The following is a 16,599-nucleotide window of genomic DNA, read 5'->3' as shown; positions in this document are numbered from 1 at the left end:
TTTTGTTTTCCTTTCTATGCTGCTGAGGGACAGATGTTTACTAACAAGATGTGCCCTGAAGTGTGCTGATTTCATCTTGCTGCACTAAGATGAAGAGGAATTTTGGAATGGGAGAATTAAAAGTCTCTCCTATGTCTCCTTACCTCAGCAAAAATGTTTAACTGAAAAGTTTTTTACTCCAGCAAAGCAGGAGTAATGGCCTCAAAGAACTCTGATACACTGGAGTCTTGTTATTTTCCTTTTGTAAGGCCTCCTTGTATATTTTTGTACCACTACTCTCTCTGGGGATCGTGCTGTAAAGGCTTCTGTTTCACACCAGGTACTCTGCCTTTAGCCAATGTGTTATAATCATTGCATTTTTAACAGTTATGGGGCAGCTGTACAGGCAGTTACTCGCACAGACACTTCATACTTTCACAGCATCTTTCATTAAAGGAACAAAGCATATGACTTCTTATAGGGAGGTATATCAATATGAACCCTGTTTTACAGATGGGAATACATGATGCAGAGTTTTTGCTTCTCCCAAGGCTGCCTCTGTCAGTTTCTCCCAAGGCTGCCAGTCAGCTGCCTCTGACTGACACAGGATCGAAAACAAGAGGAGGATCTGGCAAATACAATCTATTAAACTATGTTCTCTGAGACAGGACCAGAACAATTGTTTAGTCCTGGAGGTGGAACAAACCAATCTCCCCTCTAAGCGTTCCCGCCTGTATCAAGACATATGGAGTAAATTGGAGTTATTCATACTTCTTCTCTTGTTACTATATTGGTGTGACACAGAGTCATAGAATCATGTAGGTTGGAAGAGACCCTTAAGATCATGGAGTCAAACCATTAACCTAACACCGCCAAGTCCACCACTAAACCATGTCCCTAAGTGCCATATCTATACATCTTTTAAATACCTCCAGGGATGGTGACTCAACCACTTCCCTGGCCAGCCTGTTTCATGCTTGGTCTTGCACAAGAAGAAAAAAAAGGTTTGGCAGGTCCCCATTTATCATCAAAACATAAGGACAGGAATATACCCATTTGAAACCCAAACCCACTGGGCTGGAAGGCACACTTTTTTTGAATGATCAGTCCATGAAGCTCACTGTCACATTACTACCATGGCAGGAAGGACATTAAGTACATCAGCTACATGAATTTCAAATGTTATACAAACTAGAACCAAAGCAAAGAAAGAAACACCAATTCCTGTCTCACACAAGAATAAACTCATCTCTCACTGGCTTGTTTAGTAAAGAACTCCCTCTATTAAATTTCACTCCATCTGAAACTAATCCAGTTTGGCAGTTCCTGAGGCCCGATGTAGACTTTCCATATTACAGTGACTAATAAGTGCAGAAGTTAAATTGAAAAACATAAAATTGTTCCACTAGAGACTTGGATCAGCAAGAGAGACACTGAGAAAAGCAAATAAGGATGATTAGAGAGCTGGTAAGCCCTCCTCATGTGTGCAATCTATAAAAAATGACTGAGCAAAGACTGATGTGGTTTAGCTTAAAGACAAAAGCAAGAGGAAACACGAAAGCAGACTTCAAATATATAAGAGCTGACACAAAGGAGAAAAAAATAAACCATTCTCAGTATCTATCTTGGAGAAGATAACTAGTAATCGATTTAAATCACAGCAAAGAATTAGAAAGCACACGAAGCTTTCTCACACCAAGGGTAGTTAAACACTAGAATGGATAGTCTAAAAATGATGTGCCACTATCAGAGTGTCTTCATCCAACCTGTTAGCAACATCTTTGAGAAAAGACACAGGTAAACCTGATTCTGCCTTGGCTTTGTGGGGTGTACTGAATATTTTCATTAATTCCCTTTTGGTCCTAATTTCAATTATTCACTTTTTTCTCAACTAGCTTGCATACTGAACAAGAACACAACAGCCAGGGACAATTTCACTGTAGGCTAGTAGGTACAAGGAAACTCTCCTGCCTGCTCTCTTATTAAGTGACAAGCATTCATGAAGTTCAGTAATCCGTGTTTCATAGTTCTGCAGCTACTTTCCTATTTTTGTTCAGCTGTTACATCTCACTCAACAGCAAAAGTCCATAATAGGCTGAAATACAGTACAAAGATCACTTGTTATGTTCACACTATGGTCTTGCCCATACAACCACTGGGCAAAACAGCACTCTTGGGTACCCTGAGCAGGAGATGATGCAATACTTCAACTCCAGCAAGCTGAAATTAACTCCCACGAAACTATCAGGAGAAACAAAAAGCACAACACGGAAATATATATTCTCAAGCAAATTACTGCCAGTACAGTGTAAGTTACTGCTGTCCTCTTTGTAATCAAAAAGCTACCTGTTTAACCAGCAAGTACCAAAGGACAAAGGAAATATTTCCTCCTAATGCTGAGCTTTGCCTCCTGTGTCAGCTTCTAAATGTTCTTAAAAATACTTCCCCTCTCTGACAGACAGTTGGGAATCAGATATGCTCACACCTCCTACAGAGGGACAGGCTTGGTTATTAGGTACTATTATTATTATTACATTCTTTCCAAATTTGACTTCTCTCCTCATCTCCTAACTATCTTGCGATAAGAAATCATTTAATTTTCTCAAAAGGTGGAATCTTCAGTCCTCTAAAGGGACTCTAGTAAATGCCTATTTATGGAGTGACTAGACATGTTCTTATGCCCTCCTGACTTCAAGAAGCACTGCTTGCTGCATCCAACAGAATGTATTTACCTTTTGTGTCCTGCATCACAATCGAGCTGTACTTCAAGAAGGTTATCAGCAGGTTGCTAGTTTGCACATCAGCATCCAAAGGCAGCTCCGCAGAGCTTATAACTGGAACAAAGCAGATAAGACACGTTTACGCTCCACAAACACAAGAGACAACTATACAGAGAACCAAGGCACAGACACAGATCTGGGATAAGATCAGCTTATTTGCAGTCACTTGACCTCCTCCTCCTTCACAATCACCCAGCAAAGATTTTAGTTTGAAGACAGGTACCATTCCCTCAGAGACCATTTCTCCTGCTCTGAGTATAGGTTGTGGTACCCAAGAAAGTAATACCCTTCTCTGTCCTCCCCCGCGCCACTTTCCCAAGGGAGATCAGCTTACTAGTTTAGCACTCATCAACATTCCCAACCTAGGGAGCTCAAGATATTCACACCGATATCCAATTCTTACAACCAACACAGCTAACATTCACACCTGTTTGGCAAGAAACACGCCCAGCAAAGACCCTTTTCAGTTTCAGCAATTTTGGAATTTCAGTTCCAAAAGGTCCACATCAATTCCATTCTTCCTTCCCAACAACAGCCTCTCTCTCTTGCAGAAGCAACACATGAGACAGTAATCGAACGGCTATTGCATAACCAAAGTGGTAGAAAAGAGAGGTAGAAAGAGCAGCTTTATAAAAAACAAGAAGCAAAAGCAATTATAGATTGTGCTAGAGAAATCACAACACAGCAGGGAGCAGAAACATATTTTCCATACCTGCAGCAGAACAGCAGTTCACCGGCATTTCTCTAGGACTCCCTCCTACCACCAGCTGTACTTTTGACACCGTAACACTGGACATCATCTGCCTTAGACTTTACAAGAAGCTATCTCAATTACTCAGCTAATTGCACAACATGCCTCCTGCTCACTCCCCATGTGCCATCTGAAGCCCTGAGTTTATGAGCTGTCAAACCTCCAGCATGTGACTGAGCCACGTTTTTACTGATGACTGAGCCTGAGCTGTGTGCAAGGGCCATTCTAAGCCTCCCATTCAGAAGGGCTTTACAAGAAATATTGGAGGGTGGTGAAAATGCAGCATGCATTTAACTGCAGATCCTGCCAGGTAAGTCTGGTATCCTTTAAGATAAATTAGCTCAGATAAAAAAAAAGACACAAAAAAAACCCCAACAAGACCAGACTGAGCTACTTTAGGAGGACTTCAGTAAAGCATTTAATACAGTTCTGTACGAAAAAATTAGAGAGAAGCAGATAGGTGGGAACCAATACAGAAATTCAAAATACATCAAAGATCTGGCAAAGCAGAAATAATTGGAGAAATTATTAGTCTGGGAAAAAAGTTATTACTTTAATTTCTTAGGTGTCAGTTTAGAGAATAGTTTTCTTTTTTGTGAGTGACCTTGGCACAAGAAGCAGTTGCTTCCTAATGAATCTGCAAATGACAGAAAAACGGGGGATACCACAAAACAAAGAAATATCAGACTGCACACAAAGAACAGGATAAAAACAAAGACCGTATAATAAATACAAGATTAAATTCAATAATATAAGCCATAAGGTCAGGAATTCAGGGGTTTATTTCCATTGTGAGCTGCAAGCTCATCAGCTGCAAATGGAATGCTGTGATACCATGGTACGCTATCAGATCATGAGATGACGAGCTACCAACACCAAGCTCTGAAGAGTGTGGTCCTACCACATACCCAGAAATGCACTTTCAGCAGAGACAGGAACACTGTAATGCCCTGCACAAGGTGCTGGTGAGACCTTGTCTCAAACTCTGTGAATAATTATGCTGATCCCATGTTCAAAGAGGATGAACTCATACTTGAGCAAATTTAGAGAAAGGCTAGTAAGTTGATCAGAGGAAAAGAGTGCCCTTCTATGAGACAGCAAAATACACAGGCAAGTAACCCAATGTTTGAAAGAGCTGTGTTCCAAAGTAAGGTTAACACCATGATAAATGGGTATAAACTGACAAGAAATGCAGGATGGAAAGTTGAAGATTTTTAACAACGGAACAAGATGCTGAAACTGCCTCCCAAGAGGAATTATTGGGAAACAAATTTAACAAATTGAGATTAAGTTAAGGCATTCTAAGATCATGTGCCTTCAAGCACAAGGCAACAGATTCAAAGAGTCAAGGTGATCTTTTCCAGCTCTATGTGCCTGTCCTGACATGACAATAACACCACTGTTCCAGCTGCCCAGAAGCTGAAACTTGCAAGTTTTCACATGCAGGAGGTCAGAGGTGGCTTGAATTACAATTGCCAGAAGGCTCTCTCTCTTCTCAAGCTATAAAGATAGCCTAAGATAGGGCTCCCTTTGCACTGGAAACAGATCTGCAGGCCACTAGAACACACATCTGTATTACCTCTTTTCCATCTATTCTCAGGAATGTTCAAGGCTTTTCTCAATCTTGAAGAAAGAAAAAGGTGTTTATAATGACACTAGACCTTGCAAGAAGTAAGGAATTACTCACATCTGAGTTTTAGGTGGCTAGGTTTGGCAACCTGAGGGAAAGTGATCTGACCCCGTATGCAACTGTACTTAGGTTCAGAGACAAGCCTGCTTTAACAAACACCACCTTTCCTAATGCAAGCTTTATGTCTCATAACCATGTAATGAAGCAAGCAAGGCTTATTTACCCCTGGAACTGGGGGAAGCACAGGCATAGAAGGATGAAGGAGACAACAGTAAAATGCAGGCTCTTTCAACCGAGCACTGAAAGGCCCAGAGCACAGCAGAGGTTCTCATGGAGCTCAGAATTATACGATCACCTTGAATACAAAATTGTAGCCCTTGGAAACAACAGGCCATATAGATCAGTGTAATCTCGCTGTTCGAATCATATCGAAGAAATCATAATGGGGCTTTTACCTTCTAAAGGCTGCACATCCCCAAGTGTGAGCTGTTTTAGTCCATTCAGTCTTGAAGCTCTGGGGCTCCTGACACATTGCCAATGTGCCCAGTCTGTTGGCAAAGTCTATGCAATAAGACTGGAAGCTTTTTCACCCCCAATATTATGAATAGCTCAAAGATTCAGCTAAAAGTCTGAAAAACGTATTTATATCCCCAGTGGGTCCTTCTGGAACTGTTACAATGAATGCAGTGAATGAATATTTAACAACAGTAAGCAAACTGACATTTAGATAACTATGGTGACAGGCACACTTGATTTACATATTATGGATCAACAGTTTCTAGCAAAAGTCTCATTTTTTAAAAAAAATAAGAAGAACTGACTCTGAAGAACACATCACTGCTTGTCCTGGTTCACGCTAGACCTTCATTTGTTTAAACATACATATTGAAACTTTAAAAGGTCTTAATTCACACTATAGGCTAACAGCCAGAGACATTTCAAACCAGAATATGAACTCATTTTTAATCCCAGTCAGCATTAAAAGCACCTGAAACCCATAGATGGATTTTTACATGTTGATCTAAGTTGAAAATAGCTCAACTATGCTTTTTTTATTTTTTTTAATGCAGGAAAAAGAAACCAATCTTTTCATTCCAAAGCCAAAAAGCCTCTTGCTAATTTTCAGCCAGAGGCTAATTTTACAGCTGAGTTGCAAGACCTTAGAAAAGGAGGAAAATTCTGACATACCTTTAAAATTACAGCAAGACTAAAGCATCACCAAACTAAATTAAGCCAAGATCCTCAAAAAAAAAAACCCCAAAATTATCACAGAGTAGCAATCAGCAAGGTGACAGCAAATAGAAACAAAGAATGCTCCCCATTGTAATTACTGCATCTTAAAATCAGCTCCTCTTCTTAAATGTAATAACCTCACAAGCAGCAAGAAGCCTCAGGCTTTATGAGATCACTGCCTCTGCTGAAAGCAGGATGGAGTTTTTGTTTTGCTTTTGTTTTTCGGCAAATTAAGAAAAGAGAGTGTGAGCAAGCTGTAGATGTAGGTAAGCATAAATTCCTCAGTTGTATAATATGGTGTGTGGGTGGATACACTTGCAATGAACACGTGGAACAGAAGCCCGCAAAATGCCCATCCCTTTACATTTTACGTTATACGCACAGGGATAGCTGAGACATAGGGGGCTTTTTAACTGAAGCTTTTGATATTCATGGTAGCCAGACAGAATTCATCCACAAGGAGGATCATCCTTAACTAGGATATCAAATGACCTGAATGGCTGATATTTCCCCAATTTCTGAACTGTGCACTATTCAAACTGACTCTGTTCCCTCATTAAACATTTTCTTCAGATCTAGAGGATACCATTAAGCTACATGACAACAGCCATTTGATTCCCTCTATTAAACTAGGCTATATCTGTCCATAACTTAAACTTAAAAAGAGTTTTATTTTCAATGATTTCAAAGCGTATTTATGTGGACACGTAACACCTCATTTAGAAGAAAAATCTCAGGGCAAGCAGTCATTTACAAAGCCTATCATAGAAAAGGCAACAAGAGGGAGGAATACTTCCACACCCAGGCTGGATTCAAATCCCACTCAATTCAAAGCTAGGGACAAGTGCATTAATGACAAGCAGGAATCCACTGTGATTCTATGTAAATCTGTTCCAATGACAAATAATCCCAGGCAAAGAACCTGACACTAGAAATATTCGTAAGTAAAAGCCTACATAGAGTAACTAATGGGCTGGGTGTATCTTCACGCAGATACTGACTGGGTCAATACTGTTTTCAGAAGGAATATCAGCATAATTTCACTGAGCAATATACAAGGCAAAACAGCAATAAATTCAAATCAAAGAATCTTGCTCAAGTTGCTCCAGGGGAGAGACCACCAGGTCACATCTGCTCCAGACTGACCTCATTAGCTGTCATCTTGAGAAAATGCTTTGCTAGTTATTTTACAGTTTTTAATGGTTATTCCCCAGGAGATCATTCTGTTTCTTACCATCTGAAGAAGGCGGGGTGGTTCCAAGTGGAGTAACAGGTGTTGCTGGAATTGGGCTTGTTGGTGTTGTCATCAGTCCCATTTCAGGATGGCTCTAACAGAAAACACAAATGCCCAGACATACACAGGTCAATAGCTTCCCTAGGCACCAGTCGTACAGATCACTACTTGTACTGCTTCGTGCTCTGGCACAACAGACATGACCAAATGAACTCCCAAGAAACTTCAACCTTTCCTCCAAAAAACAAAGCTATGCTTCCTTACCTTGGACATCTAACAATTAAACTGTACATCAATTTCATTACTCCACAACACAGAAATACATCAGAAAGTGACAGCTGCCCCCAGAAGACAGATAATACGCCCGTCCCCAGTGTAGAATGGGAAAAGGCATGCAGAAGCCTACACTGTTTATATAGCTACTGCTTCCCCCCAAAACAACCCAAGGGTCTGCATTCAAAGTCTTCCCCCAAGACCTTTTTATTTCTCTTTCTAAAAGCAAATTCTCCTTGCTCTTGCCCTCCACCCGTTCATATTCAAAGATGATGGCAATTTATTACTTTCCTGTCTCACTAGAAAGCCCAGGCACTGCAGGAAAAGAGTGCATAACATAAATAACACTATCATTATCGATCCTCTCAGCTTCCAGTCAGTTACTCTTCCCCATTTCATCTTTGCTAATAGTTGCCTGCCTAATTACTGCTTTGACTTTACTCTTTGCAAGCTTCCAGATCTATCCATACTGGTGAGACTGCAGGCAATCTGCCATGCTATTTTAAGTCTGGCTGCCAAGCAAAGTGTCCATTTCATAGGGCAAGTTTTACATAAATGTATCATCCGCCTTAATATATCATCACGATTTCAAAGTAAAAGGAAGAGATACAGAACTGCTGATTTGATGTTAGTTCCATAGGATTTTTTGCAAGTGGATCTCCTCCACATTGTCTTTGAATATCTCATTTTATGACCAACTATAAATGCTTGTATTTTAAGGGAAGCACAGACACACATACTACAATGCAAAGACAATTTTAAATCACTACACGCACCGATTTAAACTTTAAAATACAATTTTCCATGGAAAATTTTACATAAAATAGGTTTGCTTACATAGATTTTGTTACGGTGTTTACCTTTCTTTTCCCCAAACACTAACCATCAGTTGAAAGATAATAGTGCCACCTAGCAGCAAAAACTGAGGACCAACAAGCTGGTAAGTATACCAAAACCTTACCACCAGGCACGAACACAACTGTACCCCTGCTCTTCCTATGTGCCCACACAGCAGCAGGGCACAGTCACTCATGTACTCCCCAGCAATGGACACCAACTTAGACAAGAGCATTCATCAGTTTTTATGAGTTTTTTCAAAGGACAGCATGACCTACTGTGCCCTCTCTCAAATGAAAGATTACAGATAACCCACCCAAGAACATCAGGCCTCCATTTCAATTAAACCCACTCATCAGTGGCTGCTTCATCTATCACTTTGACTAATAACTAATTTATCCTTTCATTTCTAATTTAAGAGCTTTTACTCTGGCTGCTCTTTCCCTGCCCTACTCTTTTCCCTGCCAAAGGCCTTTCCTCCCTCAGGGATATCTCGACCACATATTACATAGAAGAGCTGAAATCTCTCACAAGTGCTAAAAATGAATAACCTGGGAAAAGAGAGGCAGAGAACCTCTGCAGATTAACCACCCATGGAACAGAAGCTTTCCTCAGAGGCAGCAGATCTGCCTATCAGACCTCTTCCATCTCCACTACTGTCAGGAGTCCCCAAAGGTCTCCTCCATCATGTCATGTTGTCTAGCCTGTGATGTATGGCTGCACTCAGAGGACCTGAAATAACTGGGGAAAGGTGTTAACTGTTTTGTTGATGCCATTTTTCTCACAGATTACCATCAGTACTTACAAACCAAGATAAAAAGCCTAAACCTGAAGGGCTTCCTAAACACATCAGGCTATCCTTCAGTGGGAAAAATGGCCCACTCCAACATGAGCTTTGCCCTCAAAACTTTACTCATTTTCTGGCAAGGGAGGAAGGCATTTCCTAAAACTGTCATAAACCCAGGTCCTGGCCTGCTTCTGATCTTTTATGCTCATGTACACCTATGACAAGTATGCAGGGGCAGGGAGGGGGCAAGAAAACTTATCTTTTCACCAATTCCATTTCTGAGACTCTAATTTCAAAGACATGCACTTACAAACAAATAGGCAAACATCATGCTGAAACTCACTTGTGCCAGAACTGTGATGAAATTCCGGTTTAAGTGAACGGCTTCATAGAGGGCCAGAAGGATTGCTTCATTTGTTCTGTGGAAAGGATACAGACAAAAGCACAGTTAGTTAAGGGCTAATACCAGATAAGAATCCCAAGAGCAAAGTTTTTCAGAAGCATGACCCATCTGAAAGAAGAAATTATTTTTTTCAGCTATTTAAAACTCTGCCTCTGCAATCCAGTCATTCTGATTATCAGTAGTACTTAGCAATCCATTGAAATAGCTATTTTTAGAGCTCAACTAGTTTTTCCCTTCCTGCTGAAGGCATCCCTCATTGCTCAGTGTTTTCCCTTTAAAGTCCTTTATTTTAAGGGCAGAGGGTCATACAGATACCACAAACCCTCATATTTATCACTTCCCCCCTTGATTTAGAAAACATTTTGTTGGGGACAAGAGTGAACAAACCACCACTTCCCATCTGCCACGACCAACATGCCTATTATATGTTAAAAACACTCCCAAATCCACAGGTTTGTGGGTTGGTTTTTTTTTAATACACTTCATTACAAACAACTCAGCTGTGGCTCCTCCTGTCGCACCCTTCTCACTTAAGTAAGAATCCACTGTTTGCAGGGGTGTAGTACCATTTTAGTTACAAGAGAAATTGTCCCTCTAGTTTGCTTTGCTACATTAGAACAGCTCCACGAGGAAGTGGATGGTGTTGACCCATGTAGTGAGTCGCCATTCATTGCGTAACTGACATCTGTGCACTTACTGGACTGAGATCTTCTCATCAGCATCTGCTATGAACATGCTGCCCACCTACGGAAAGAAAGAGTATTGCATAGAAGGAATCTGTGAAAGCTATAATACAACATGAGAGAAGACATGGAATTAACTAAATCAGAAGTGCCCTGCGAGAGGTGTTGTCATCCAAGGCACACATGCAACTTATTTTTTAATACTAGTAAAATACAAATGGGAAACAGGATGAACATTTTATTTCACATTATCATCACAGACCAATGCTTCACCTTTCAAATCACAAAAGGGGCGGGGGGGTGGAGAGACCAACTATATTCTGAATCCCAACCCAGATTAGTCTGTGATTCTGCAAGAGGACAACATAGATTATTTCCTATCTGCTTGCCCCAAAGTCGTAACGGTTTTACTAATGTCACTCCTGACAAACAGCTGTCAACAGGTAATATTCCTACCAACAGCTAGATCTCAGACTACAGTGAAGCCAAACTGAACAAGGAGAACAGTGGGTACTCTTAACAAGGAAGAAATTCACAACTGCCTTTGGAGGGCACCTCTCCAAAAACACAGACACTGCCCATTGCAGAATCCAAACTTCCTTCAGTGCTACAGTGCACCCAGGCTTGAGAAACAAGACAGTAAAGAAACAGATATCCAAAGCTAGTGACAGACCAGAATTTGCCACAAAAATATTCAGCTTCTCTGGTTTAGAGTACATCAGCAGAGCAGCAGCTTGTTTTCAAAAATAAGTAGCTGTTTAAAAGTATCCAACAACTGATTGTGGTTTTTTTAAATGAAGTCAACTAGAATGAAGAAGATGAAAGAAAATAATTTCGATTATCAATGTCAGAATAGAGATCTCATCCTTTGAAAGAGCTCTCCCAGCCAGACAACACCATGCTTCTCAGAATACATTTCAGCTGTATTTGGTTTGGATTGGACCAATGCACCTCCTCCTCCTCCAGAACCCACACCCCAAACTCAGTTTTTGGAAACAACCTCCTGCTAAACTTCTATGCAGGCACCTATTTTAAGACTAGAAAAACACTGCTTCCTTGCTTACCATATTAGTTAGGGCTGAGAAGAAACCACTCTGGTGCTCCTCTTCCTTATCTTTGTATTGCCTGCACAAAAAGGAGTATGGATGAAGCTTCAGGGTTAGAAATTGAACTAGGGTTATTTTATCTAAAGCCCTACAATACAGTCTTATCTGATAAGGATACAGGATGGCAAAAGTTTCAATGTTCACAAGCCCTTTTCAAGAAGTCACAAAAAGAGATGCAAAGGGTATTAATATATTTGTAAAATGCATAGAGTTGAAGTGGGGTTGCTGAAACACATGAGACTGAACAATGCCTGTGCTGTTATAGAGGATACATCCAATGGAGGCTAACACTGAAGGAAAATGACCAAGTGACTTAGGAAATTTTGTCCTATATTGGCAACAGTAACGAACCACATGAACACGCACAATCAGTAACCACAGAACAGTTTCAGTTCAATCATCATCCACTACAGACTAAAACAGAGTCGACCACCCTATGGCCAGCAGAAAACATGAGGACCGTTATGGTTCATAGCATGATCCTGCCTGATCCCACATTCCTGGAGTAAGCAAAGGGACTGGAACTTGAGTAAGTGAAGTCAACAAATAGGTTGGGTACCTCAGCTTTAAGCTAAGTTGATTCATTTGGCATTCAAATGGACTAGCAAAGCTCACATGGCCATTTATTGTGTCTTTCACACAGGAATCTGATCACACACAATGCAACATGCAAAGAAAACGACTCTGAATATTTTGGGATGGTGGAAAGAAAGAGCTAAGCAAAACAGGCCATAGTCTGAGACAGCGTTTGTCAGAATGAAGCAAGTTGGGCTGGTGAGGCTTTTCCTGCTTTACTCTAGTAATTTACCCTGTTATATACATTTACATGGATTTTCTGATCTTGCAAGTCATCCACATAATAGCAGACCTTCAAAGGAATTAAAACATTTTTCTGGACACTTTGAGAATCCTACTGCACAAAAAAAAAAAATAGCAGCCTTGGGTTGCTCAGGTGAAATTGCTTTAAGTTTCCAAATTTTTCTGAAGCGCTTGCTTCTTAGTTAAGCTTGTACATTTTGTGCTGTTGCTTATGAAACAGGCTGGGAACATGCTACCCCAACTGCTGACTTTCTGCTCTTTCTTCAGAAGTAGTTGATGCTTTGCACCATTCGCGAGAGCATACATCCCCTAATCATCTGTGATCCGGCGCGTGGATAGCCCTGGATACATTTGTTTGGTTTAGATTGTGTTTCAGTTAAATTAATTTTCTAACAGACAAGTACTCAGCAAATCATTTACTTTTTCACTTGGGACTAAGATTTTGCACAAGGTTAATATCGAGGTAAAATTCATGACAGTAAAAGCATACAATAGTTATCTTCCCCTACAGCAAGGTCTCTCCCGAAGCACATCAGCCCAGCTGGTACAGATACATTTACATTTGCAATGACAGCAACAACTGAGCTGAAATAACCAAAGCATAAGACTAATCCCTGCCTCTCCAGGTGCATCAGGGCTGTCACAAAAAAAAAGTTTGTGGAAATGTACAGCAAGTACCATGCACTGAAAAACCAGAGACAGTAAGGTTTTACCTGTTATATTCTGACAAAGCCTGGGCAATTACAAGTCCCATTCCCTGAAAAAAATGAAAGTGTTAAAAAAATCTTTACATTACAAATCTCAACGCAGGAGATCACACACCGAACACACATAACAGTGTCCCCACCATGATAACCTACCATACTATGAAGAATTTCCCCTGAAGCTGTTTCAACTATTAAGGCATGCTATGATACAAAAAAGTATCATCCAAAAAACAAGACACCAAAATTTAAAGTTTAGTATCTAATTCCTAAGTTCAACAGAGAACATTTACTCTTCTTGGACCTCCAGACAGGGCTTACTCACTCAAGAAGCCTCAATAAAGCAGCAAGAACTTCAGAAGGAAGCTGGTGTCAGAGGAAAGACATTCAAAAGTCCAAAAGAAAGGCCATAATACTAGTAATCACTTAACTTCTTCCAAGCAGCCTCTACCACTCCACAGCTCCTGATCACCCTTTCTGTCAAGCTCATTTAATTAACTCAGAAAAATTGTTCTCATCCCTTGGTTAGCATGGAGCTTGCTTTTTCACATTGGGCCTAAAGAACAGCTTCTAAGTCCAGACCTCATAGCTCATAGTGTGCTGCCACTTTCTATCCAGGTCTGGATACAGAACTTAGTGGCTACCCAAAATATGTTGCAGGACTCTTGACTCAAGCACCAGGTTCCACTGAGCTACAAGAATTGACTTGTGGACTCATGTGACACAGCACTGGAAATGAGATCTCCTTTGGCATAAGCTATCTTGTGCCTCTCTGGCACATGACAGCAAATAGTGTATAGATTGTTCATAAATGTATAATAGACCAACTTCAGCATATTCCTTGCTACCCAGCTTTTTAACCACCCCCACCATTTAACTGATGATCAAACTATCCAAACCCTGAGATGCCCAACCTATTGCAATACTGCAGTTAGGGCAGAATCCCACTGCTGTTCTTTACAGTAGCACTATTCCTAGATCTTCTTTCTACCAGACACTATGATTGCATTCATTACACTAACACCAGCAGCACAGAGCAATTAAGTCAAATACTCACATTGAGTGTGGCCTCATCATCGACGATGGAGAGCTTCACAATGTAGGGATTCACTGACTGCTCAGCATGGGGGGAGAAGGAAGAAAGAAAACTGGTTTTAAGTTCAGACTCCAGGAAAAAAACCTGCTATTATCTATCCAAGTTTACCCAACCACCTGGGAAGACTCACTCTCCTGTCCCACAAAGCAGAATACACATAAAGAAACAGGAGTCACAGTACACGCTAAGACTGCTATGCCTGGGACACCTCTTTATTGGCCCAGCCAGGCAGTCTCCTGATTTTATTGAGAAGAGAAGGAGTTTCTGCTCCTCCACTAGCTCATCTGTCAGCTTGAAAGTGGAGCAGCTGTCCTGCAAGCCTGTTATCTGTGACACACACACTGTTATGCAGCAGGAACAAGCAGTGAAGCTGGGACTGAACGTTAACGTTCTGCTATCTCCCTCTGCAACACCTTGCAAAGATTACTTAAAGGAAGGAGGACCCAGGAAGGCATGACAACGTTGTAGACTCATCTACTGTGGGAGTCAGAGCTCAACACTTCAACAGTTTACACAACTGAGAGCTACAAGTCTCTGGAGAATATGAATTCCTTGAACTTAACCGAACAAAGCACACAGGCTCCATCTATAAAGGTAAGTCCTGATAATTTAGGAAGCATTTTAGATTAGCAATTTACATTTGTTTTTCCTGGTTTATATGCATCAGTGCAGAACCAACAAAGTCAATTTGGAACCAGGACAGAGAAAAGGCTCTACCTATGCAGTAAGTCCAAAGTGGATCTGAAGAATAAAACACAAAGCATGTATCAGATGCCCTACAAGTTACATAGTTATCTGACTGATTTGCCCAGGGCTTGACAGCAAGTTACAAATAATGCTCATCAGGAAACACCACGCTCTCAATTATTTGGTGCGCTTTGGAAGGATCTGCCTTTCTTTTTGGTTCAGAAAAGAAATGGGTCAGAACAAACCAAAGCTCAGGCAGTCTGTCAGTCTGCCTCCAGCAGCACGCAGCCCTGTCTGCTGCCTGAGAAGAAGACAGAAAACTCACACAGAACCCATCTGTGCATAAAGCATGCAAAGATATTTCCTTGAGGCTGGAGTAGAGGCTCCTACTGAGGAACAATATATGGTCATAGAATCATAGAATGGTTTGGGTTGGAAAGGACCTTAACATCACCTAGTCCCAACCCCCCCGCCATGGGCAGGGACGCCTCACCCTGTCTGTACAGCCATGCTCCCTTTCAGAAACTAAATTTAGTCAGTATCAGTAAAGCACACACAGGCTTCACAAGTTTTTAAATAGAAATAGATTAAAATCTATAATTGTAAATATATCATAATTTTGCTAATTTCTTTTGCTCTCCTTACACAACAAAGAGAAACTCTCCACACCACAGCTCACACACAGAAGAGAGGCCAGCCTGTGACTCACAACCAATAAAAGTGAAGGACTCCTTTCCAGACAATGAGCAGCAGGGCTATAATGGATTGGAGGCTGTAGGGTTATCCAAATTCCCAGATGTGGAGAATAAGCAAGCTGGAAGATACTACATTGACCAGCACTACAAGGCTGCCCCGAGACCTAGTCACACAATCCATCCCACCTCCAGCCTATGACCAACTCTTCCCACTGCCATTGACTGACCAGCACATTCCCACTGCCCAAGACTTTCCAAGATACATGCTCCACGTCTCCTGCCTCTTGGCAGCAAGGTGTCATCAGTGCACAGCTGACAGGGGTCATGAAGCTGGCCTAGCTCGCTACAGATCTCTGCCCTCTATCTTCTCAGTCGCCATCTCTGTATCTGTAGAAGTTTGGTTAATAATTCCTGTCTGAAGTATTCCATTCCTCCGACACATTCTATGCCTCCTCCAGGCTTCCCTAACTCCTTAAGCAGCAGGCAGATGACTAACCACTGTAATTCATATACCGTATTACTCTACATGGGACAAGGCAGTTTCTAGTGCCTTTCAGTGTGCAAGTCTGTACCACTGTGATGAGAATATTTCCTGTGCTGCCCACAGGGTGTGTGGTTTGCTCCTCGAGGGCAAACAGTTCCAGTCATTGTCTATGAGCATTAGTCTGCAAACCTACAATGAACATCAGCAAGCTACAAGTTGTACAAGCACCCCTAAGCCTACTCTATACTTCCTGCTTCCCTATCCTAATCCTGCTGATTTAGAGTTCACTTCCCCTCTTACTGGGAATCACAGCAAAAGTTGTAAAAGTCTAAATTGTACCCGTCACTCCATAACATGCAGAAACATGCGACAGCCTTGAAAAGTGGTTGAAAAGCATTTTGAAAACTTTAAAGTACAT

At 41.2% G+C, this 16,599-nt stretch overlaps 1 protein-coding gene across 5 annotated transcripts in view; it reads right to left on the bottom strand.

Moving 5' to 3' along the window:
* Positions 1 to 16,599, bottom strand: part of ARMH3 (armadillo like helical domain containing 3) — a 128,768-nt gene that overhangs the window by 95,770 nt on the left and 16,399 nt on the right. For all 5 annotated transcript variants that reach the window (XR_003991362.1, XM_030485572.1, XM_030485574.1 and 2 more), the window contains 7 exons: positions 14,277 to 14,333; positions 13,229 to 13,272; positions 11,655 to 11,715; positions 10,605 to 10,651; positions 9,848 to 9,923; positions 7,608 to 7,701; positions 2,712 to 2,813 (listed from right to left, as the gene is read on the bottom strand). Coding sequence is in view for 4 of the 5 variants with exons in the window: in XM_030485572.1 (XP_030341432.1) it covers positions 2,712 to 2,813; positions 7,608 to 7,701; positions 9,848 to 9,923; positions 10,605 to 10,651; positions 11,655 to 11,715; positions 13,229 to 13,272; positions 14,277 to 14,333 (481 nt within the window). In the remaining variant the exon portion in view is untranslated. The remainder of the gene's footprint in view (positions 1 to 2,711; positions 2,814 to 7,607; positions 7,702 to 9,847; positions 9,924 to 10,604; positions 10,652 to 11,654; positions 11,716 to 13,228; positions 13,273 to 14,276; positions 14,334 to 16,599) is intronic.

The sequence above is a fragment of the Strigops habroptila genome, chromosome 5 (assembly GCF_004027225.2).
Source record: "Strigops habroptila isolate Jane chromosome 5, bStrHab1.2.pri, whole genome shotgun sequence".
In the NCBI taxonomy this organism is placed as follows: domain Eukaryota; kingdom Metazoa; phylum Chordata; class Aves; order Psittaciformes; family Psittacidae; genus Strigops; species Strigops habroptila.
This window is presented reverse-complemented; position numbering and strand designations above follow the sequence as displayed.